Source organism: Spermophilus citellus (assembly GCF_964194105.1).
Source record: "Spermophilus citellus genome assembly, chromosome: 5".
In the NCBI taxonomy this organism is placed as follows: domain Eukaryota; kingdom Metazoa; phylum Chordata; class Mammalia; order Rodentia; family Sciuridae; genus Spermophilus; species Spermophilus citellus.
In genome coordinates, this window is record NC_138186.1 from 138,709,633 (window position 1) to 138,734,102 (window position 24,470).

The window sequence follows — 24,470 nt, forward strand, 5'->3', positions numbered from 1 at the left end:
GCATTCTAAAAACATACCATGGCTATGGAACATAGGAAAGAAGAAAAAACAAAAGAGAAGAAAGAAACATTTCTTCCCCCTTTCCCCAAAGTACACAGGAATCCAAGGAAACTAATGAAGCAGGCTCCATGGTAGAACTTTTAGTGTGTTATTCTAACAGTTATATGTTAAGAGTCTCTACCATCTGATTTTTGACGTTCAACTTAGAGTTTTAAACCTAGCTATTGCCTCTATGGATTTTGTAATATAAACATTTTATTTAATGACGTAAGAGTAATCAAGATGTGCCATTATAATACAATTGTCCAGTAGAGTACACATAAGTGGTTAATATTATAAAAGCTTAATAAAGTTTAAAACTCAGTTCCATATTCAAATGTTCAACGGCCACATATAGCTATTAACTTCTATACAAGATAGCATAGGAACAAACATTTCCTTATAGTAGAAAGTTGTATTGGAGAAAGCTGCTTTAAAGTTACTAAAAGAAGGAAGGAAGGAAGGAAGGAAGGAAGGAAGGAAGGAAGGAAGGAAGGAAGGAAGGAAGGAAGGAAGGAAAAAAGGAAGGAAGGAAGGAAGGAAAGGAGGGAGGGAGCGAGCGAAAGAGAGAGAGAGAGAGAGAGAGAGAGAGAAAGAGAGAGAGAGAGAGAGAAAGAAAGAAAGAAAAAAGAACTTTTTGCAACTCAAAGTCTATTCAAGGAAAATCATATTCCTACTTGCCAATGAAAGAAATATAAATTTTTAATAAACAAATTGGAATAGACACGTCTGTGAGAAAGTCTGATTTTCACTTTTTCTATTCTATTGTATAATACCAGAGTCACAACTATTCTCAATCAAGGATTTCAAAGCAAAGCAAAGCAATATAATCCCCAAGTCAACAAGAATTTATTAAGACTATGTTAAAATTAATATTTGGAATCATATAAAACATAAAATTTCTGGAACTTTAATATGAAGTCTGTAAAACTTAGTTATGCCATTATCTAAATTTTAAGCTGAAACTTGTATGGCAAATAAAGATATAGTGATTATAATGATATGAACTATGAAAAAAAATGGAAATCTAAGAGAAATGTATTTGGAAATAAGAATTTGAATTACAGCTGGTTCAACTGACTAATTCTTTTTTTAGACTGGTAACTCTTAATTCCTAGGACAATTTTAGTCACAAACTAGGGTAGAACACCTCATGGAGTAGCTCAGTTCCCTGGCAGCATAAAGCCTGGAAAGACATTCATTCAAATTTAGGTAACTAAAGAAATCATATGGTGTATTCATCCAATAGTCTTTACTAGTTTTCAAGTTTTTCACAATGCCATTACCCCCCAAATTAACAATGTCTTTCAAAATCTAATAAATCCTAAAGAACCAAAATCTACATTTAAAAATACAAATATTTAAAAAATTTGGAATTATGAAAATTCCAAATTTCATATCATCTGCAGGTGAGGATATCAACATGCAAAAGCAACTGATTTTTACAGACAGAGATTCGGGAATCAGCCATTTAAGCATGATTTTATTTAAATGTATGCATTTTCAGATGATACTTTCTTACATGGTTTCCAACTCATTTCATCTGGTAAGTTCAAAGCAAAGGCAAAAACTGCCCATGTACCTCGATAGAAACATTAGACTATTTACTTGGAAATTTACAATAAAAATTTCAAGTCTTTAAAAAAAAATACGAAACTTTGTTTGCTTCTGCAATGCAATGAAACCCAGAGTCCTTTATTTGATAAAAATCTCTATTATCCTGAAGAATCACAAAAGAAGATTTATGTATAAAAGGATTTGTAATGGTTATTTTACATGTGTTCTGTCTTGAAAGCAAAGTACTTTAAGACTGACTATACAATAATAAAACAAAAATAAAAATAAAAACAATGGCTAAAATAGGAAAGACTGAGAATACAAAGCAAAAGTCATTTGATCACAGTATACATCTATGTTCCTAGGGTGCTCTTAATTGCTATGAATATGAACAATATGTAGCTCACTTGATCTCTTAGAGACAAAAATATAGACAGGGAGATGGGAATTAAGGTGTGAGGAGATTCACCATTTGAATCAAAAGAAAACAATCTGAATATCTCTGCTGCTTCTTCTACCACATCACTTTAGCATGATCACATTCAGATTTAATAAACTTGAGTCCACTTTCTAAGACAGGTATATTTCCATTCTCACTACAGTAACTCTAACTTCACTGAGTTACTGGTAAGGATGCTGGCACCTGATTAGACTGAGGTGCTGGAGATCCACTATTTATAGCTTGTGGAGGCACTGCAGCTGGTTCCATCTTGCTAATATGTGTGATGAATCGAAGACGAAGTTTTAAAGCTGGTTTTAAATTACAGATAATCTTCTCTACCTAAGAAATAAAAACACATTGTAAAATACTTGAGGGGCTGGGGTTGTGGCTCTGTGGTTGAGCACTCGCCTAGCACGTGCGAGGCCCTGCATTCGATCCTTAACACCACATAAAAATAAATAAATAAATAAATAAACAAAGGTATGAAAAAATCCTTGAATCAAGAGACTTCAACTTTCCATTTAAAAATGATTTACATACATTCTGAAAAAATAAACTAGCAAAGGGGTTGGACCAGAAGTTTCAGAATGTGCTGTGTGTATTTCAACAAAAACAGATGTATATATTTATAAAAATATTTTTCTACTTATCTAACTAGACAGTTATCCCACTACCAAAAGCTAGCATAGTTTATACTAGAAATTTTATACATGCAACAATTTGATCATCCTTTTAAAATGCCATCTTCATAGAAGCATTAAGCTTAATTATATTTTAAAGTTCTTTAAATAATTCACATCTGCAACTATAAATAAAGCTAATTTTGTTTTGATTTTTACTTAGAATTCACACTAAAAAAATTAGTTCTACTTTTACGTAAAATATTTAAGAAATAAATATATTAAATAGTTTCACTAACTGCTTTATTCAAATATTCCTTGACTTTAGGAGGAAAGACGAGTCTGATGGTAATTTTTTTTTTTTGTATTCCATGTGTCAAAATTTCTTAGGTTCAAATATAAAGAATACTTTATTTGTTTATTCATTTTTAAAATTGAATTACTTTATTATTGGTTCTACCATGTTCTGTGTTCCAACAAAAGTAGGCACAGAGACACATGTTCTCTTTCTTTCATTAGAGACATGTGAATTCTTTTTGACATTTTTGCTGAGGTATAAAGGAATCAACGTTTTTCCAACCTCAGCTCCTAGCAAAGAACTCATTAGACTTGAATTCACATGGTTATGTCAAAATTTTCCTTCCTGTCCATTAGAGTAAGACATTAATATTCAAGTATTGGGAAGGTATATGAACTTTACCTATCAGCCCCACCTCCTCCCTTCTAAAACAGCCCAGTTTCCATTTATCACACTAGGAAAGTTGGTTGTGATCCAAGGAGGTCTTTCGACTTTTAGCCACATCAGATGTACCTCTTCATATGTTGAGTTGAAGTGCACATCTTATTAACTTCACCAGAACTCTTATGCTCTTTTTTGTCACACAGAGCAAACCTAAATACTTATTCCATAAATATTAGGATACTTGTCCACACCAAATAGTGTGGACATGAACAATTTCCTAGGACTTTTTTCTTCAGGGTATATATTCCCACATTCCTTGAATATGCCTCATGAGTTAGTCTCTTGACCATCCTGGCTTCAGTTTTCTAGTCATGCAGCAATCTGTTCAATGTCCCCATGGTGTGCCCTGATCATTGGGGGAAAGTAGGACCCTCCTTTTACTCAGAACACTACACCTCTCTGGTCTGTTTGTGTCATACTACATTGTTTCTCCCTAACGTGATTATTATTAATCCCCGTTTCAGATATTCTATTGCAGATATCAAGGAGAAAAAGTAAGAGCATGAGAAAACATGTATTTACTTTTTTAAAAAACATGTATTTACTTTACTACCATATCTAGAATAATACACACTGTAATCTTAAAAGGTCTTTTATCAAGGCTTCACTCTTTAAAAAAAAAAAAAACCCAAACAAAAACATTCATCATATGTTTAAGTTTTCTAAGACAAATATTCAAAAATACATAAATTTAACTTACTTGTTCTTTCACGCTGTCACCAGTAAACATATATTTCATATGATACAGGAAGTCACAGATGGGATCCATGTAATTTAAATGGGTGCTACACTGGTCTACATTTAGCAGCATGTCATAAAATGCCACACCAATCTAGTCAACAAATAATGTGAAATTATTTAAATGGCCAAAGTAGTTAAATAGCCCAACATGATACAATTGGACTCCATTACAAAACCATTAAGTGGGATGGCATGTTTGGTGAGGAACTGTCACAGCCATGTACCTACCTCTATGCATATAGGAAATATGATGCAGACTGCCTTTACAATGAAATCCAGTGAAACAGTATACTCCTTAACTAAAATTTCTCTGCAAAATTTAAGTCATTTCTCTTAAAAGTAAGAGATAAATGATTCACTTTCTACATACCATCTCTTTAATTTCTGGGATAACTGCATTCCAAGATTCTATCTTCTTAGTTCTATTCAGCATTTCTTGCTTTTAAGATTCTATTCCTGGCTTATTTTCTTTTTCTCTGCATCTTATTAGAAGTGAGTAACTTCATCCAATTCCATCAATATAATTAATTTCTCTGCACTATAAATTCTCAAATGTACTTCCATATCCTTAACTTTCTTCTCAACCTTGATGATGGAGTATTTCTTCCTGCATCTCCAAGTGAACACATCCCACACCAAACTCATTATAGGCACACTGAATTCCCCTCTAAAACTCCTTTTAGATCCTACTAAACTGACTTTACCACTAATGGTTGTGACTGGCAGTTTGAAAGCACTAGTAAAGAAACTTAAATAAATTCTTCACAATTATAACAGATTATATTTTACCTCTATCATACATCGAGTTCTCTCCTGCTGAAATCTTTGTAAAAATGGTCCTACAAGATGGTAGACATAAAGCAACTGGAATTCAGTCTTCACTATAGGAAGCAGAACTTCAGTGAGAAACCTAGAATTTGAAGATAAATATCTCTTAAGAAATCAGGGGAAATCTTTGAATTTTGTTAATACAGTATTTACAAAAGTAGTAAAGGTATTTACAAAACTTGTAATTCTTTCAAAGGTCCTTCTAAATTTGATAAAAATATTTCTAACTTATCTCACATTTCTCACTGGCTTTTACTTTGTTTATTGAAATAAATTACCTCAGATTTAAAAGTTATTCTTATCAGTACAACTATTGACCGACAAAAGGTAAATTATTTGAAAGAAAAAAATAACACTTAATCTCATATAAATGCTGTTCTCAAGAAATTTGAATCTAATTAATATCAAATTTAAAGTCAAGAAAAATAATCAGAAAATAGGCTGATATTAGCCTTTCAGTTCAAAAGGCAGCTAGCTGTTGGGATACAGTGTGGAAATAGCATGCATTTGACTAAGCATCCTGAAACCATAATGGAAAACTAGACACCAAATTATTACTTGCACATACAAGTTAATTTTAAAAAATAAGTCGGAAATAAAGGAGGCTTTCTGATTAACCAGGGGCTCTACATAGTTAAAACACTTATTTTGCAAATTATTCTCATCTGTAAATGAATTTTTAAAAAATAGAAAAACAAAAGGCAAATTTGTTTCAGAAATCATAATACTTACTTTGGAATGAGTGAAAGTTGTCCAATGCTAGAATGGTGCCATACAGCATGTGCTAGAGCTAATGTGTAGCTACAGCTCATCTCAGAGTAGGACTGATGACAAGCAGTGAAGTCAAATAGGCGGAATGGATAACCAACCCACTCTGTTTCTGATGTCAAGCTGCGACTGCTGATAACACTCACAATTCGATCATGAAGGACAATCCAATATGGTTCCTTTAAAATCAGAGGAAAGTGGATGAAAAATATCACTTACCCATCATTTGACCCCAAAGCCTATAATACTATTCATTTCTCATACTTTAAGGTTTTCTACCTATCCCACTACGTTCGTGCAACACAGGTTTTGAAATGCAGTTGGGTGGCTTTGTAATTGGTCCAATTAAGTTAATAACGAGCTGGGGGAGAAATGTCTGTCAGACGGAAGGTTCCACACATGTGTTTGCCTGGTGTATTTAGTACCAGACATTTACCAATAGTTACTACACAGACAACACTAGTACATGTATAAAAATTCAGAAATACATCCATATATTGTGAAGGTGGTGTGAAGAAAAAATGACCCACAAAGCTGCATAATCAAACAAGTTTATGGAGCCCCATGTTAGACAACATTATTCAAAGAATCAACAGAAAATTACATGGTGCAGACTATATATGAATGGAGGTCAGAGAAGGAAGACTTCATAGGAGCTGGAAAAGTCAGAGAAGGAGGCCCTAAACTAGAAAAGAATAAATGGACTTTACAGAAGGTTATGAAAGGAAGAGTTTTGGCATAATATTCACTAAAGTATCAGAAGATTTAAAACATGTCTGTTTCTATCAGTATTATTTGCATGAAGAAAGGCTCTACATACCTAACATATTAAAGGGCCAAAGCAGATCAGATCCTAATGTAAAAACTAAAATTGGATAGATAAGGTGATACTAGAATATGCAGAGATCTGTTAAGGCACATTTTCATTTGATGCACAAAAGGCAAGAAAAAAAATAGAGTCACTATAGATTTAATATGTAAGACTAAAAAATATGAAACATTTTATTAATTTGCATCATGTCCTTGTATAAAATCATCCAAGTTGTGTTTCATTACTAAATATGAACTACTATTATTAACTCACTGGTAGGGCAGTGATGATCAAACCAATTGCATTCATCCATGCTGTAATGTTCTCTCTTGGTACCAAGGGCTGACTGCAAGTGGATGAAAAAAATACAAATGTGAAATTACAAAAGCATTTTATATGAATGAAAACAGATCTTATTTTGAGAACACATACAATTCAGAGGATTGGCAACTGATCCACTCCAAATAAATAATGGATTTTCTTAGTGAATAAAAATTTTATATATACAAAAGCCATTAAGGATTTTTTTCTTTTGGTACTAGGGATTAAACTCAGGGCATTCAACCACTGAGCTACATCCCAGCCCTATTTTGTATTTTATTTAGAGAAGGATCTCACTCTTCTTACTGTTATTTTTTTTTTTTTTGGTTTGTATCCTGTAATAATAATTGTTGGCTAAAAACACTATTTCACTTTATTCATACTTCTTTCAATCTTTATCCTCTACTTTATGCTAATCTTTCAGAAAATCCTTTTGTTTTTGTTTTTATTTTTGTAGTGCTGGGATCAAACCCAGTGGCTCAAGCATGCTAGGCAAGCATTCTCCCACTAAGCTATATTCCAAGCCCTTGAAGATCCTGAGAAATAATTTTTAGTGACAAGTTAACATTATTCCTAAAGGTCAAACATGAAATAAAGAGTAGAAGTGCAAACAAACCTGGCCTGGGCTCATTCCATTACATCCATATCCATTATACTTACATCACGAAGATGAGATCAGGAACCAAAGTGCATCAGCCTTGGGGTGGGTTGGAGGGGGTGCAACAGGTTTGTCTAACAGTTCTAAATCACATATCACTCTCTTTACAAACAAACACAATCTTATCGCATAAAATAGTATACATACCTTTTCAACACGACATTAAGAAGGGCATTTCCAACATCTTTGCCTGAAACTGCCAAGGCCATGAGCTCCACACAAGTAACATGCAGAGCATGGGCGGCAGGGTTGGGAAACTCATTGAATCGCCAATCACAGTTTGGGAAGGGACCAGGAGATTTGCCGGCCATTGGTGCAGACAATTAAAGCAATAACAACTTAATTATGTTGAGACTGACACATCTGTATAACGATTTATAAAGTTTTAAAATGTTTTACATGTAAGCACCTCATTTGGTTATCAGTTTACCTGATTATGAGGTGCCAAGAAGTGATTTATCAATAGTTAGATTAAGAGGCAAACACAAATAAATTTGACATGACTGAAATGTATTGATAGCAATCATTTCATCAAACACCACATATAAATGGTTGGTCTTCCAGATGGGTTATTATAACGGGGATACTGCCGTAGCTATAGATGTTATCTAAGGTATCCCTGGGTTTCAACAGCCTATTTCTTTTAATAGTTACAGGGCAAGTGTACATAAAAATTATTTTGTAATGAGTAATGATTTTCCTCAGGAAATAAGTTCCTTTGTTTAGCTCATTCATGTAAAATTTCTCCATCTAGTTATTAGTGGTATGGTACATATACATACTACATATAGTGTGCTGATAACTGAAAACATGACATCTCAAAATGAAAAAATTGAAAAGCAAATATAGCCTTTTCACTAAAAAATAAATTTATTATTTTGTATTAATATTAACCTTTTAAAAAGTACTCAAGAATTTATTTAAAGAAACAGGACTATGTACTATAGTCCTAAACAGTTACATGTACTACAATGTATGGTACATTCATTTAGAAATACAATTTTTTTGTTTGAAACCAATTTCCATAAAATCTGTTTTAAAATGCATATATCAATGGAGAGAATTTCAACCTACCTGGCAGGATGGTGCTAATGTAAAATTTCAAAACCCTTACAGAGGTAAAAATCAATTGATTTTTTAAATAAGTGGAAGCTGGGCACAGTGGCATGAGCCTGTAGTCTCAGCTACTGAGGGGGATAAGGCAGGAGTACTGTTGAGCCTAGGAATTTGAAGCCAGCCTGGGCAACACACCAAAACCCAGTCTCAAACAAACAAAAAACCCGAAATTGGAATATATTAAAATATTACGTTAGAAAAAAATTTGTTCTCACAAGTCAAAATACTTTTATTTTTGCAGAATCTGGAAAAAATTACAATAAAAAGGATATTATCTACTAGTCTGCCAATTAATTTGCAATAGTAGGAGTCATCTGGGACCCATGGATTGTCCTCCCGTGGATTCATAGCATACTTCAGGTAAGTGTCACTTAGACACCAGCCCTGTGGTCGATTATCCTTAAGTGAACCAATGATTGCATGGACAAGTTTTCGTTTGAGATGATCACGGTTTCTCAAGTACATTTCATAATAGTGCAAAGTATTATACAGGTAAGTCACTGGCCGATCTGCCAAAAAGAAAACAGATCACCACAATGTCTACTACGTTACTGAAAACTGTGAAAAACAAGATTATTAAAAAACTCAGAAGATTATGAAACGATTTCAGGAGCTAGGCAATTGCATTCAATAAATACTTCAATCTTAAGACAGACAGAAGGCTCCCAATAATACATATAGTTTGCATTTAAGGCTGTTCATTCTCTGAATTAACAATTCTACTTCTGGAAATTTATCCTGCAAAAATGACATATGGCAAAACTGTCACTGCTGTCCTGTTTACACTAGCAAAAGATTAGAAACAACCTAAAACAGTTATAAACAAAAAACTGGTAAATTATTGCATATATGAGCAGTTCTTTATGTACTGATACAAATAATGTCAATGCATGACACAGGAAGAAGAACATGGTACAAACAATAGTTTTGCCTATAGAGAATGAAACTGGCTAACAAGAAGACAGGAATGGAACTTCTCACTGTATATACTTCTGAACCATGTGCATATATTACCTAATCCGGAAGAAAAGTATTTTTTAAAGGAATACCCTCTTGAAATTCACACCTGTTCTGTAGTGCTAATACAATCCATGCTTCTGCTTTAGAGGAAGATATCTTAAAAATGAAGAAGAAAATCAGCTCACCAGATACATATACTTTGTTCCCACTGTGGCTACTCTAAGTAATCTTCACTCTTCTATTGCTGACCCAATCTCTCTCCAGATATGATGCTTAACTAAAGTTAGAATAGTTAGAGTTTTCCTTGATTTCTTTCTTTCCTTCCATATTTTCCTATCAAGTTCTATTCCTTCTTTCTTGACTATTTGTCCCTTGCCAACATCTTTGTTTACATACTAATAATACATACCAATTTTTGACATGTCACTAATGCCATCCTTCTTCCAAGGTGTGCTAAAAACTATAACTGGCCTTATCTTTCTAAAATAGTGATTTTCATGCCATCATCTTGCTCAGTAGCTTCTGGCTGACTATTATCTTCAAGTTACAAAATCAAAACTGGCATTTAAGGTGATTTACAGTCAGGTACAATCTCTCTTTCCAGTCTTATTTTAAGTAAAAACATTCTCAATTAAGAGCAATAAAACAATTTTTATTCAAATATGCCTTGTTTTTCTCCATAATTTTCCTAAATTTTATCTTCTGCTTAAAGTGCTCCCATTTACCTTCTACTTATACAAATCATATGCATCAAAAATCAAATACCACCTGCAAGAAAGAAACCTGTTAATATCTGTTTAGTTCATAGTAACATTGCTCTGCTCTAATACTTTTATTTATATTTTTATGTCATATTTTATACTTCATGATATCACCCCCACTGTACTTACTCTTAAAACACTTCACAAAATAAAACATTTAAAATAAAACCTTTAGAACCACTATTACCACATGGTCATGCACAGTCTACTTTTGCTCATGTAAGTATTAGATAGAATTAAAATTTGAAAAAGCTCACCATGAAATTTATATAAGCCTCCTAGGTGATCCAGTAGAGTTTCTAGTGATTTGGATACTGGATACAACTCTAAAAATCTGTGAATTACTATATCAAATACTGGAAGGAATCGGAGACACACATTTCCAAAATAAATTGGCAGATAGGGGGACTGAATCTGCACAGGAGGATCAACTTGTTCCGCCAGGCCCTCAAAATACAGTTTTTCTGGATATTTCTGTGGAAATGAGGAGATGGTAAATGTCTGAGGCATCTTTTAAAAATTCTCTTACAAAAGCTAAATAAAACTGAAAATAGTGTTTAGATTTTTTTTTTTTCTTTTAAATAAGATACTTTCTTTTTTGGTACTGGGCTCATGCTAAGTACATTCACTGTTCCACCGAGCTATGACCCCAGGTCCAAAGAGGAACTATTTTAAATTATACTGCTTTATACCTTCTTCATTATATAAGTACTCAAATGTCTACTAAAACTCTAGTTTCCATATATTCTTTGTTCATTAGACTAGAGTCAGTTTACTTCCATATGAACTAGAAAGAAAACAGTAGAACCACAGAGAAAACAGCCAAATCAATTAAGCAAATATCTAAGTATGGCTTTAAAAACTAAATAGAATGAGTACCTTGTGATAATTCATGTGCTTGGTATGCCAGTCGTTCTGTAGCCAGTGCTCTGGGGAATTTTCCTTCACAAAGTCACTTACTCGATTTCTAAAGTCATTTGGTTTGAGTAACAGCAACTGAATTATGAAGTAACAAACCTGGGCTTCATTTCCTTCATGACTGCGCATGGCCTTTGGAGAACAACATAGAAACTGAATGAAAATGCCCAATCTATGCAAAAGCATTGCTCTGCTACTTGGTAGTCTAAATTTCCAATACAGCAATATCTATCATTAGGATCTCCTTAGATGTCTAGTCTATCACAAAACAACCGTCACCTAAGTAAATGTGTGATCTCTTATTTTCCTGGCAATATTTTCCTTATGCCTCTATTTTACCCTTTTATTTTACTGATTTATAGATTTACCTTGTTTCCTTTAAAATATTATAACTATCTTTACATTTATGTTCCACAGCTAATGTCAAAGAACTAAGCCAACTGAAATATAACCATCATAGCAATTTTTAAATGTGCATTATTTTCAACCTGATTCAGTCTTCTCTTCAAATTTTGTTTAAGATAAACATTAAGTCAGGAGACAAGAAAATATTTGGAGAATGTTCAGTGACTATGACTGTAGTTAAAGACTGTAGCTACCAGAGTGAAAAGAAATGGTTTTATTAGCTCTCTGCACAGAAATGCAGTAATTTTTTACTACTTGCAACACCTAGTGGGAGCCACTCAGTGTTTAACTGTTCATATTTTACAGTATCATAAGACCAGGACCATATTTCTATACTTGCTGTGCATAGAACAGTAGTTATCCAAAACACATTTATTAAATGAATAAATAAGAAATTTAGAAAAACTCAGATTTTTTAAAATGAACTGAAAGCAATGGTTGATTGTAATGGAAATCCATTCAGTTCTCTGAAGCAATATTGAGTAGATCAGTACAAGATCTATCAGTCACACACTTTGATCCAAAAGAGAATAAAAGTATCCAAACAAAAAAAGTATTCTTACCAGGCAGAGAATTAATCTGTCCAATGTAACAATGTTATATTTCCATACCATGTCATTAAGAATTTCAATGCACTTATTAAGTTGCTGACCTCCCGCTGAAGTAGAAAACTCATATACCAGGAAATCTGCAAATGTTCTCACATGGGCTACCAAGGCCCTGGCTCCAATTCTCTCTAATACTCTGGAAGGTACAGAGTAAAAAATAAATTCTATTGCTATATGGATATAATGGTTTGCCAAATGGAATGCAAATTTTGGTTCTTGGCTTACCTGTAGCCAATCTGATTAATATGATCTGTGTCCAAGAGCATTTTCCAGAGAAGACAAAGGAAAAGAGGAGGAGAGCCTTGTATGGAAAAGTGGGTAATGATATCATTTTCATTGGTCATAGACTTCCACTTCCTATACTCCTCTTCAACATTTTTTTTCAGATTAAAACGACTTTCCTGAGGTACATTATTTTGTTTGAAGAATGCCTAAAAGGAACACAAAAAGTTTTTCACTGGTTATAGTAAAAAGAAAATTGGACATGGGGTTAAGAAACAAGTTCTAGATTTGGTTTTCACATTAATAAACTAAGTGACTTCAAACAAGTCAGTACTTAAGGGCAGAATTGTATCTGGAAATTATGTAGGCTTAACTAGATTTTAAAAAGGTTCCTTTTCTGGAGATTTCCTAAACAGAAATTCCAAGCAAGTGTGAATTCAAGCTTTCCGCAATCATATGTTACTAATCTTAGAAGGGGTAGAAGGATAAGAAAGAAACATATCTACTCTTTGGTTATACATCTTAGTGTCTCTATAAGGAAGAAAGGAAGATCCACTACATTAGACTCCTCAGAGTGTGGTCCCTAAACCATCATAGTAATTACTTGAGGTAAAATATTTGTGTAATTAAGTACAGTGTCACCTGGATCTTGCAAAAGAAATTTTTAGGCTCTATCCAGATCTACTGAACCAGAAACTCAGCAATGTGTAGCTTAGCAAGCCCTCCAGGTGAGTCTAAAAGTTTGAGATCCACTGCTATAGTCCTACTAGAAGTTATGAAAACAAATGTTCATTATGCCTTAAAATTTCCTCTTAAAAGTAGAATACAGATTGATCATAATAGGTACATACTTTTGCCATGACTTAAAAAAATTCAGTTAAATATAGCATATATGCACTCTATAAAACTCCATTAGATTATATTTCTCTCCATTTCAATTCTATGAGAAATTTTTTCACGTTAATTTGTGAGATTCTAAAAATGTTAATTATTAAGATGAAGCCATAACAATTAAATTTTCAGAAACATGTCAGGTTCTAGAGTAGGATGACAGATTCTCAAGAGATTCTGGAAATAGAAGTATATTAAAAAAGAAATACATGCTAATTATCTCTGGATGTCACCAAGATTAACTCCCCAGAATGACACTGTGAATGAGAAAAAAGATTTCATATATAACCAATATGGCATTCAAGACCAAATTACCTGTAGTGGGCCTGGAAAACAGCTAAGGGTATGTGAAGCCCAATTATGAGGAGTAAAACTCATGATGGTCTGAAGTATGTCTTTACACCAAGTTCCCTGAATTGAATCAGAGCCTGTAAAAAAATCTAAACATACACAAGTAGATGTAATCCAGATGTAAGTGATCATGTCCATAACTCAAAGATATTATAGAGAACATATAATTATGTACATTCAAGAATCTCACCACAGTGTATTCATTGCTTCCCTAGTTATGCTCCATTTAGGGCCTAGCTTTTCTGAGTTTATGAGTAACTTGGATTATCACATTAGGAACTATGCACAGAATTAGTGAGGAGATAACATCTGAAATCTCCTTCTCACTCTTTCTTTATGGGTTATTAGAGTACCAGCAAAAGAACAGTGGAACAGCCCACCACTACTATTCATCACAATGATTTACAAGATTTTATTGAACCAAAGGAAAAGAACTGAGAAAGTAGATGTCTTTTCTGGTGATTGAAGCAACTATATATATATGCATATATATCTTTAAATCAAAGAGGTTATTTTATATAAAATAATATAGTTTGCATAAGTATATTTGTGGTTGCTAAATTCAATACCTTTTTTTTTTTAATAACCATTTGGAAAGTGTGGCCTGCTGATTTTTGGGGGTCCCTAATGTTCTTTCAAGGATTGTGTAACATCAAACCTATTAAAATAATAACACTGAGATATCACTGGCTTCTTATGTGTCAATGTAAATATTAATGGTGCAAAAAACAATTTTGGTAAAACTGCTGTTTCTCAGTACAAATAAAATAGACCACCAGACTATAAGCCAATAGCCACTGTATTCATCACAATAATTCTCAAGTGATTAAAAAAAAGCAGTGCCAGTTTCACTTCAGATTATCATCAATAAATTACAATATACTTTTTTTTTAAAGTTACAATATATTTTTTAAAAAGCTTGCAGAAAGGATTTTAAATGTACTTAACACAGAGAAATGACAAATGTTTAAGGAGCTAAATATGCCTAACCTACCTTGAATATTACGCAATACATACATATATCAAAACCTCCTGATACTCCATAAATATGTATAATTTTGTGTGTCAACTAAAAGTGACTTTGTTGACTATTGTTGACAAAGCTGTAAAAAATTATTAACTCTCAATGTATTTTTAATATTCTATGTGAATGGGAAGCATGAACAAAGTGTTACAAACTACAGGGTATCTTGAGGTAAAGTATTTGTGTAATTAAGTGCTGAGTTAAATTAGCTGATTTTTTTCATGAAATTTCAATTTCACTTGAAAGAACATCTGGCATAAAGCTATAATTATTCAGTCATAGCTGTAGTAGACATCTTCTTGGAAATTAACAAATGATCCTGTTACTTCAAACAAACAACAGTATATTATCAATGATAAAATTTGATGTTTCAAGTGAAAATTAGAATATGGAAAAACTTCTCTTCAACTCCATGAAACAGTTTTCCAAAACATGGAGATTTTCTTATGAAATTTGTAGTGATATTAACAAATGTAATTTGCTGACACCAGATAATAAATTATGTTAACATGTGCTAGAAATACATAACTAAGTGAACCAATATTTTCTAAATGACCAATTTACAAAATTAGAAAATTCACATGAATTATTACTATTCTTCAATGTATAAAATAGGCCAATGGATTATAGTCTAACAATGTACAAAACGTTAACTGAGAGGGTTTTGGATTTCACATTGCAGTTAACCTTGAAGAAACTATCATGTGTCCAATTTTGCTGTTATGTCAAAGAATACTCACAATTATCTGAAAAAAGGTATTAAAATACTCTTCCCATTTCCAACTCTGTATTTGTGAGAGGCATACTTTCTCCACTTACTTTAATTAAAATAACATTAGCATATCTAAACAGATGAAATGTAGAAGCAGATGTGAGACTCCTGCTATCTTACTTTATATCAGACACTAAAGAGTGATGCAAAATGCAAAACAATGGCACCTTTTTCACTAAAATCTTGTCTATAAATAGACTTTTGTTTTCATAAAATATTATTACTTATGTTCACATGTAATCAGTTTATTCTTTAATGAATTAAAATTTTTCCTTTAAATACCTTAGATAGTAAATATTCATAGAAATAATCCATAAGCAATAACTCTTTGGGAATTCAAAAAGTTTTTTTCTAAGATTATAAAGCAGTCACAAAATCAAAAAACTCAAGAACCAGTACTTTAAAAAGTATGTTTTTAGTATGTTTCCCCACAGTAGTCAGCAGAATGACACACTCTTTTATCTGCTGTGGTTCATTGCAGTTAGTACCATAATCATACCTGTTACATGAGTTGCTCTGGCTAAGGTCAATATCAAGGCTCGGTTCAGTTCTTCAGATTCTGCAGATAATACTGTTTTAGGATCACTAAGGAAACGTGTAAACTGTGGCTGTACCTCTGAGCTACCTAATGCTGTTATAAGCCTGAGAGCGGTGCTTTCAACACTGAAAAAAGGGCCAAGAAAAAGAAAAGTGAGGAAGGTGCATATATAAGTTCAAAATTAGGAAATTAAACCTAATTCTAGGTTAATTAAACTGTAAAAACATGAAAACTATAAATTTTCCTTCTTTGATTAAAAAAAAACCCTCTTTTATATGAGAATGAGTGTTGCTTAATTTGTTAAAAAGACCTGAGGTACCAACTTTTAAGAGTGAAAATCATCTAACATTTTCATATATTTATAAAGAGATAGTTTGTAGCAAGTAGGACTAAAAACTTTCACCTGGATTTTGAAAATTTTGAAAATTAATCTATTTGAAATGTACTTTCAGTTAAAACAAAATGTTACTTTAACCATAATTTCAAGTACATTTAAATCCAGTATTCTAAGGCGATAGGTTAGAGCATAATAGTAAAGGCCTTGAAGTACTCAGTTTTAGACCAAAGATCCTGAAGCAAGGACTCAACTATCCTTTTCAATTTCTATTAATAAACCGATCCTCACTCCTACACTAGAAATACCATACTTCAGAAGTAGAGGAATTTCATGACAAATGAACTAAAAAATGATAAGGTGAAAGATCAATTTCTCCATCTTCAATGAAGTTTCCTATAAATCTTAAGGAAAGGAAGGCTTCACCAGGCTCACCAAAGATGGAGTTGATTCTGGTTTGTTTGTGCAACTGCAGCCAAAGTATGAAGATGACTCAGGAGCTGAACTCTGTAATGAGGCTGAATGTGGTGCATCCGGTAGCTGAACATCTCAAGAAGTGTGTGCAGGATCCCCCAAGCATGAGACTTGAAAACAGTTGGTAAGAGCTGACCTGGAGCAACAAGATAATTTAAGCTATGTGTTAAAAGATATTTGAAGAAAGTCACACTGGGTAAAATGTATGTACAGATATGATCACAAAGATACATGTATACACAATGATCATGAAGACAAACACACATATATACATGTATATTTTTCATTTCTTCTCCTTATTTTCCACTTTATTATATGGAAAAATATCTAGATCTTAATTATTATACCAAGTTAATTTTTTTTTTCTGGAATTGGAAAAAAGAGATTCAAATTAATCTGGGAAAATGAGACAAGATATGAAAGATAATTATTCTAACCTTCCTCACTTCTTAGTTATTTTAAAAATTATTTTCAAAATGTTTTAATGTTCCCAATTTTTTGAAGTATGTGGTTCACTTTTCGAGTGCTGGTGACAGAACCCAGGGCATCATGTATGTGATGCAAGCAATCTACCACTGAACTGTGTCCCAAGCCTAGGTTTATTTTTTTTTTTAAACTATTTTTTAGTCGTAGTTGGACACAATACCTTTATTTATTTATTTATTTATTTATTTATTTATTTTTATGTGGTGCTGAGGATTGAACCCAGGGTCTCACACATATTAGGCGAGCACTCTACTGCTGAGCCACAACCCCAGCCTCTAGGTTTATTTTTTAATACCAAAAAATTACATCACATTCTCCTTTGTTTTCTCCCTTCTCTCAAGAAAGTTATAGTCAACTCTCAGTTATGTGGAAAGAGTTATTAAATTTAAATTGTATTGGTAAAAAATTAGAATCACCATGAATCAGAAAAAATACTTCTAATTAGAAAATATTACTTAGAACTGCTAACAACTAACAGACATTATATCACATCTTTTGCAATGAAGACTAACTCCTTACTCATTGCCGGTAAGACTCAGTACCCACCATAGGACCATACTATTGTCTTTAACCAGAAACCACCTACAGGAGGACATGGATCTTATCTATCATCCTGCTCACTGCAACCCATTACACTTTTCTTTCTTCTTCTTTTTCTTCATTCTTTTAAAATTATATGTGATAGTAGAATCCATTTTAAAAAAAATATATTATACACGCATGGAATATATCTTATTCTAATTAGGGCCCCAGTCTTGTAGATGTACATGATGGTGGGATTCACTGTGCTGTATTCATATATGTACATAGGAAAGTTATTAGCCTTTTCTTATAGTTTAAAAATATAATTCATTCCCCTGACTTCACAACTCTTATCCCTTTTACTTGGCTGTGGTTTTCTCTATAATATGCAGTAACTGACACATTGCACATTTCACTTATTGGCTTTATTGTCTGTTCCCCCCAATATCATGGAATAATACCCACTGAATTAATGAATGAGTTAACAGTTATAAACACCAAAAAGCCCTGTCTTACTGATAAATCCTTTGATGCCCAAAGACTCTATTTCCATATAGACCAATAAACGACTGTAAGTTTCCACTAGGGCTGGAGCCAATGCCACACTGGACTTTGCATGAGCAAGTTTTATCACTCTCGTTGCAATGCTGTGAATAAGGCTGAAGATAAAAAAGAAAAGAAAATAAAAACCCATACTATTTACATAAATTCCAGTGTTACTATATTTATGGGTTACTCAACATTATATCTGAACTGACATGATTTGAATGGACTTGACTCATTTGACACATTTAGGTTGTGCAGGACACTTGGAAATGATGTATTGCACAAATGGTAACAACTCCAGTTTCTATGGTGCTTTCTGGCCAGGGGTGTATGTATTTTCCACATGCATCAAGATCCCCCTGCTCATGAAAAAATAAATTTTGGGTATAACTCAAACGAGCATGTTTGATACTTTTAGTCTACTTTCCTTTTCAAATATGTAAATAACTACAATTGAGAAATTAAGTAACTTTTGTCACAGAATTAATAAATCACTGCTAAAACCCAAGCTCAAGTGGCAGCACCATGAGATGGAACCCTGATTCTCCATTGTCCTCAGTCTCCTCCACAAGCACATGCTTTCATGTGCATTGACATCGGGCTTCTCATTTTCTGTGCAAGCCTTCACTCATCTACATTCTCAACTTGGCTCCTTGAGGCACTTGAATTTCTAGAAGCATACCCAATAGAGCCTTTTATCTTTTGAAAAACATGACAATTCGAAAAACGGTCCTATTAAAAACCTTAAAAATTTTACATTCCTGGACCCAGCAATTCTACTTCCAGAAAATTACTTAATAAAAATGTAATTTAAAAAACAATTTAAAAGAAAATAAAATTATAGATGGTGAAAAGACTAAAATAGTTTTCATCATCTTCTTTAAACTACGAAGACATTGCAAAAAAACTTAATGCCCAACAACGTGGAAATGGTTAAATCATCATATAAAGTTTCATAAAAAGCTTCTTTTGTAACAATTCAAAACATGCATTTGAAAAAATATGGACCTGAAAAGGTGTCTGACTGATTTTTATTGAAAATACACAATTATAAAATAGCAAAACAAGGGGGCTGGGGTTGTGGCTCAGTGGTAGAGTGCTCGCCCCAGCACAGAAGGCACAGGGTTCAATCCTTAGCACTACAGAAAACAAAAATAAATTGAAATAAAGGTGTTGTGTCTATTTAAAACACTTAAAAAAAAATTGGGGCTAGGAATATAGCTCAGTTGGTAGAGTGCTTGCGTAGAGTGCTTGCCTTGTAGGTCAAGGCCCTGGGTTCAGACCCCAGCACCAGAAGAAAAGAAAAACAACAACAACAAAAAAAAACAACAACAACAACAAAAAAAAACAAATAGCAAAACAAAGAAATTCATGTATTTATCCACAGGAAAAAGAAGACTAACAATATATACAAAATAATTCTATAATGCTTATCTTTTATGGAAGGATTATGAGCAATTATTTTCTTTGCATTTATTTGTACATGCTAGAATTCCTATATAATTAACATTCATTTTGTATCAAAATATATCTAATTATTTTTTAAATGTGCCTGACCATAAAACACATACATACAATCATGAAACCAAGGTTTGTCCTATACTGGTATCAATTCCCAGACATGGGGCAAAAAAATTAAATAAAAGGAATATACCTCATTTTGGCATGAACTGTCAATGAATCCAGGAGGTTCATTGGTAAGGGAGTTATAGATGCAGAAGCCAAACAGCTTGTTCCTGGGAGAGGTATCCTCATAATTCCATTTCCATAAATAGTTTCTACCAGAGCTCCCATGGGTAATGTAAAACATTCTGAATTTGTAGAGTATGCATTACATAACAGGGCAATCTTATAGTCATTCATCTGTAAACTTTTATTTCTCAGACTCTGCTGTAAGAATCTAAAAATTCACATTCATTAAACAGGAAAAAATAAAAATAATTTCCATGAAATTGACATGAATTTTTTAAAAGTTCAGTTTTGTGCAACTGTCTACTAATACTATCTCTATTACCATAAGTATTATAATTTCTTTCATATATACTGTAGACATACACACAAGTTTGGTTAACACTTCAGAAATTTGAATGATTAAAATTTAAACAATTAATAATATTTGTTAAGTATATACTATGTATACAGCAGTGGATTAGGCTGTTTCAGAGAACTAACTCAACAAGTCCATTAACAAGCCTTCTATTTCTTATTTATCTGCTTAAACATAATATATGACTTCATTATTAGTATTATATAGAAACAGTATTTTGTAAAATGAAAGCCACAGGAGGCATTGAGTATGACTACCCTAAGTCTCTTACAAAGAGATTTACTAGTCCTTTCAGAAAAAGTTCTAGGAGGGAAGTTCAGCTATTCTTAGAACCCTGCACTGAAGCACTGTCCTATCTAAAAAGGACACTTTCTCTTAGTCATCCTACCTTTGGAAAACATATAGGGAACATGCTAGCCATGCCAGCCAGATCAGTTCCATCAGTCTTGTCAGCTCAGGGAGTGAATGATGTCCCTGTCAGATCATGCTCAAATCCAAAGCATTTGAGAAATTTTGAAATATTTTTACAATAATAACAGCTAAGATAATTCAATTAAATAAAAAACTTTAAAGTAAACATGTAAAAGCAAAGATCAGTCTTAAAAAATTTTTAAATTCAGCTAAACATACAGCAGGATTGATTAATCTTCTAGCTATTTTCTGATACAGTGACTGGTCAATTTCTCTTGCTCTGACATACATATTAAATATTTACTCTAACCTTCAGTGAGTAGGGGTCATTTCCAAACTTCACACAAATACTGAAACCATTTTAGCCTATACATACATATTAGCCTATAATCCACTATCTAGTAAACTGAAAATTAACAATCAAACAACAAATAACTTACTCATGGTGAAACTTTAGTGAATGAGGTATTGGAATTTGTAGTGTGGAGTTGTCATTTTGGGCTTTTCTATTGAGATGAATCCAAATACAAGTCATTGCAAAGGCATGAGTTGACTGGGGTTTGTTAATATCAGGAACTGGGATACACTGCAAAATAACAATTAATAACAAACAACATTATTATTTGCATGTTTTAAACTTGCCAACAAAGTAACAAAAGTTCATAAGTTCTCAGGCAAGCTTTTCCTTTTATCTCAAAGGATTCTCAAACAAAAATCATTTAAAAATTTTTATTTTTTTAAAAATTAAACACATGAAATCTTACTAAATGTGATAAATATACTGAAAATATATTTCTAAGTCTCATAAATGCTCTTTTCAATTGTTTTTTAATTAGTAAATAAAAACACAAAAATCGTACACAAATGTGTGTAGAGTACTATGTGATATTTGATATTTGTATACATTGTATAATCAGGTTAAACATATTTCCTTGAACATTGATCATTTTTTCAGGGTAAAATATTCAAATTCATTCTAGCTTTCTGAGATATACAGTATACAATCACCATCTGTAAAAACACTACTATGAAAAAAGCAAAAAATTTATATGATCTGAAGAGAAAACAGAGGATATGTAAACACCCTACTGAGCAAGAAAACACCAAAACTTCTTACTCCTATCTAACTGCAATTTAGTAGTCATTGTTCAACCTTTCCCTGGGCCTCCTGAAAGCATATGTTCTTTTTGGAACATATAAAAGTCTAAGAAATATGAAATCTAAATGACTATCATTAAGCATATTGAATATTAAATGGGTAAAATAACAGGAAGTCCAGAACTTGCTTTAAAATTGTCTAGAATTAACAAAAAAGGAGGAAAGTTGAAATAAAAGTATTTTTAGGTGATGGGTACATGAGGGTTTACTGTTCTATTTACTCTACTTTTGTATTTAAAATTTCCCATAAAAAGTGTTTCTAAAGAATGGCAACCACAGAAATAGACCATATTTTACTCAAATATTTTATATAATAGAACAGGAGGTGGGGAGTACTGAGGCTCAAATGACAAAGAAAAAATAGATTTTAATAGATACTTTTGTTATTGGCCATTCAATGATATGTACAGATTAACACTGTTAGTGCCTTTTATTTGTATTTATTATTTTTGAGGCAGGGTCTTGCTATGTTGCCCAGCCTGGTCACAAACTCTCAGGCTCAAATTATCTTCCTTTCCTTCCCAAGTATTTGGGACTACAGGCGTGTGCCACTGTATCTGGCTTTTATGTTAGTACTTTTTAAAACTGTAGACATTTTTTGAATGTTGAAAAAATGCTTGCTACACTACATATTCAATTGCGATTTAGAATAAATTTTTAGAATCAACCTAGTTCAATTTCTTTATTTTAAATAAATCAACTAGCATCAAAAGAGACTGAATGCCCAATCCACGATCACAGTTATTTACAGAAATAAAGAGAAAAAACTCCCCCAAATCCAGTGTTCTTTTCATAAAATCACAGTAAAATTCTTAAATATAAATTAGATGTAATTATTCACTCATCACACTGTTAACTACTCAGTAAAACTTACTTCTTTTTCTGGGTAGAGAAGATCAAAGAGCTTCATGACAGGGAGAAAATCAGCTAGAGCATTTTTCTGAATACTTCCAGAAATGAATTGTAGGAGAACCCACATCAAATGATCTCTGCCTTTGATTAGTCCTCGCCCTGCTAACTGTAAAAGATGTTAAGTACAAATGTACATACAGCTAAAGAGTCAGGTGTAGAAAGTTGTGGGTTCCCCCCCTAAAAAAAGAAGAGAAATGTTGGTATATTGGTTTAGATCTTAAATGTACCCTAAAAATCCATATGCTAAAGGCTTGGTCCCCAGATGATAGCACTGTTTTGGAGATGGTGAAACCTTTAGGAAGTGCACCTAGTGGAAGAAGTAAGTTAGGTTACAGAGGTGAGCCCTTGAAGGGGATACTAGGTCCTCAGCCCCTTCCTCCTCCTTTGCTTCCTGGGTGCCATGAGGTGAACAGGTTTCCTCCGCTTATACATTCCCAATCATGATACACTTGCTTTGCTGCAGGCTGAAAGGTAACATGTACTGAAACTGTGAGCCAAAATATATCTCTTCTCCTTATAAGCTACTTATCTCAGGCATGCTGGGTTTTTATACTAGAAATTCAATATCTAACTTTGGTGTTAAGTATCTCTTCAGTCTAAATTCAGGACACATCACAAAAAGCTGGCTAAATTATTTTACTATGATAATACAAGTCTCCTGTTCAAAATAATTATGCACATTAAAGATTCAATGTTTTAGAGCATAATTAAATTGATCATGTGTGCGTGAGAATCAAGCTCAATATAGGGGTAATTCTTATTAAAAATATCTTATCAAAACATCATTTATTATACCAAAAGATCTTTGTTTTAAATTTAAAATCTTTAAGGACTGGTTATCAAAAAATATTTCTTCTTACTGTAGAGTTTAACAGAAACTAATTATAGGGAGAGGGGTATGGTGGTTAAAGAAATTATGAATGATATGCTTCCAAACAATCAATGCTATAGAAATGTTACAGACATTAATATTTACTTTATTCCCATTCAACATGCCTAAAACTTTAAAGCTTAAACCAGCTCTTCCCACAAATTTATTCTTCCACTTGTATTTACTTTCTTGGATTCACTGTCCTTGCCTTCTATCTGTAACCCAAGTAGAAACCAGTGAGGCAAGCCTCGCCTCTCACTCCCTGCTGTCAATCACCTAGTCCTATGCAACCTCCTCAGCATATGTGATCTCTGGCTCATCATCTCTATCCTGGTGTAGGCCTTCAGCATCTTTCACCTAGCCCACTGCACTATCTCTTTTACTGATTTCATCGCTTATCCTTTTGACCCCACCCGTGTCCAGTTTACCATCTTTCTTCATGGGGCCATTAGCAGTAACTTTTCCAAATTAAATATGATGCCATTTCCCACCTCATGGCTACCAAAAGAAACTCTAAGCTCCCAGGGCTGCATAAAGTTCTCTACATCTGTCCCTGCCTTCCTCATAACATCAACACTTCCTTCTTCACAGTCTTCTTTTCAGTTCTTACATACCT

General features: G+C 33.0%; 1 protein-coding gene across 3 annotated transcripts in view; it reads right to left on the reverse strand.

Annotated features, from left to right (window-relative positions):
* Positions 1–1,509: 1,509 nt before the first annotated feature.
* LOC308649906 (mediator of RNA polymerase II transcription subunit 23) overlaps positions 1,510–24,470 on the reverse strand; it is a 41,033-nt gene continuing 18,072 nt past the window's right edge. For all 3 annotated transcript variants that reach the window (XM_081295802.1, XM_081295801.1, XM_081295800.1), the window contains 18 exons: positions 22,946–23,089; positions 21,354–21,499; positions 20,110–20,355; positions 18,426–18,568; positions 16,863–17,037; positions 16,055–16,218; positions 13,724–13,848; positions 12,521–12,726; positions 12,251–12,431; positions 11,244–11,414; positions 10,622–10,838; positions 8,916–9,152; positions 7,675–7,840; positions 6,822–6,894; positions 5,702–5,916; positions 4,931–5,051; positions 4,101–4,232; positions 1,510–2,377 (listed from right to left, as the gene is read on the reverse strand). In XM_081295802.1, the coding sequence (XP_081151928.1) occupies positions 2,210–2,377; positions 4,101–4,232; positions 4,931–5,051; positions 5,702–5,916; positions 6,822–6,894; positions 7,675–7,840; positions 8,916–9,152; positions 10,622–10,838; positions 11,244–11,414; positions 12,251–12,431; positions 12,521–12,726; positions 13,724–13,848; positions 16,055–16,218; positions 16,863–17,037; positions 18,426–18,568; positions 20,110–20,355; positions 21,354–21,499; positions 22,946–23,089 (3,030 nt within the window). In that variant the 3' untranslated portion in view covers positions 1,510–2,209. The remainder of the gene's footprint in view (positions 2,378–4,100; positions 4,233–4,930; positions 5,052–5,701; positions 5,917–6,821; positions 6,895–7,674; positions 7,841–8,915; positions 9,153–10,621; positions 10,839–11,243; positions 11,415–12,250; positions 12,432–12,520; positions 12,727–13,723; positions 13,849–16,054; positions 16,219–16,862; positions 17,038–18,425; positions 18,569–20,109; positions 20,356–21,353; positions 21,500–22,945; positions 23,090–24,470) is intronic.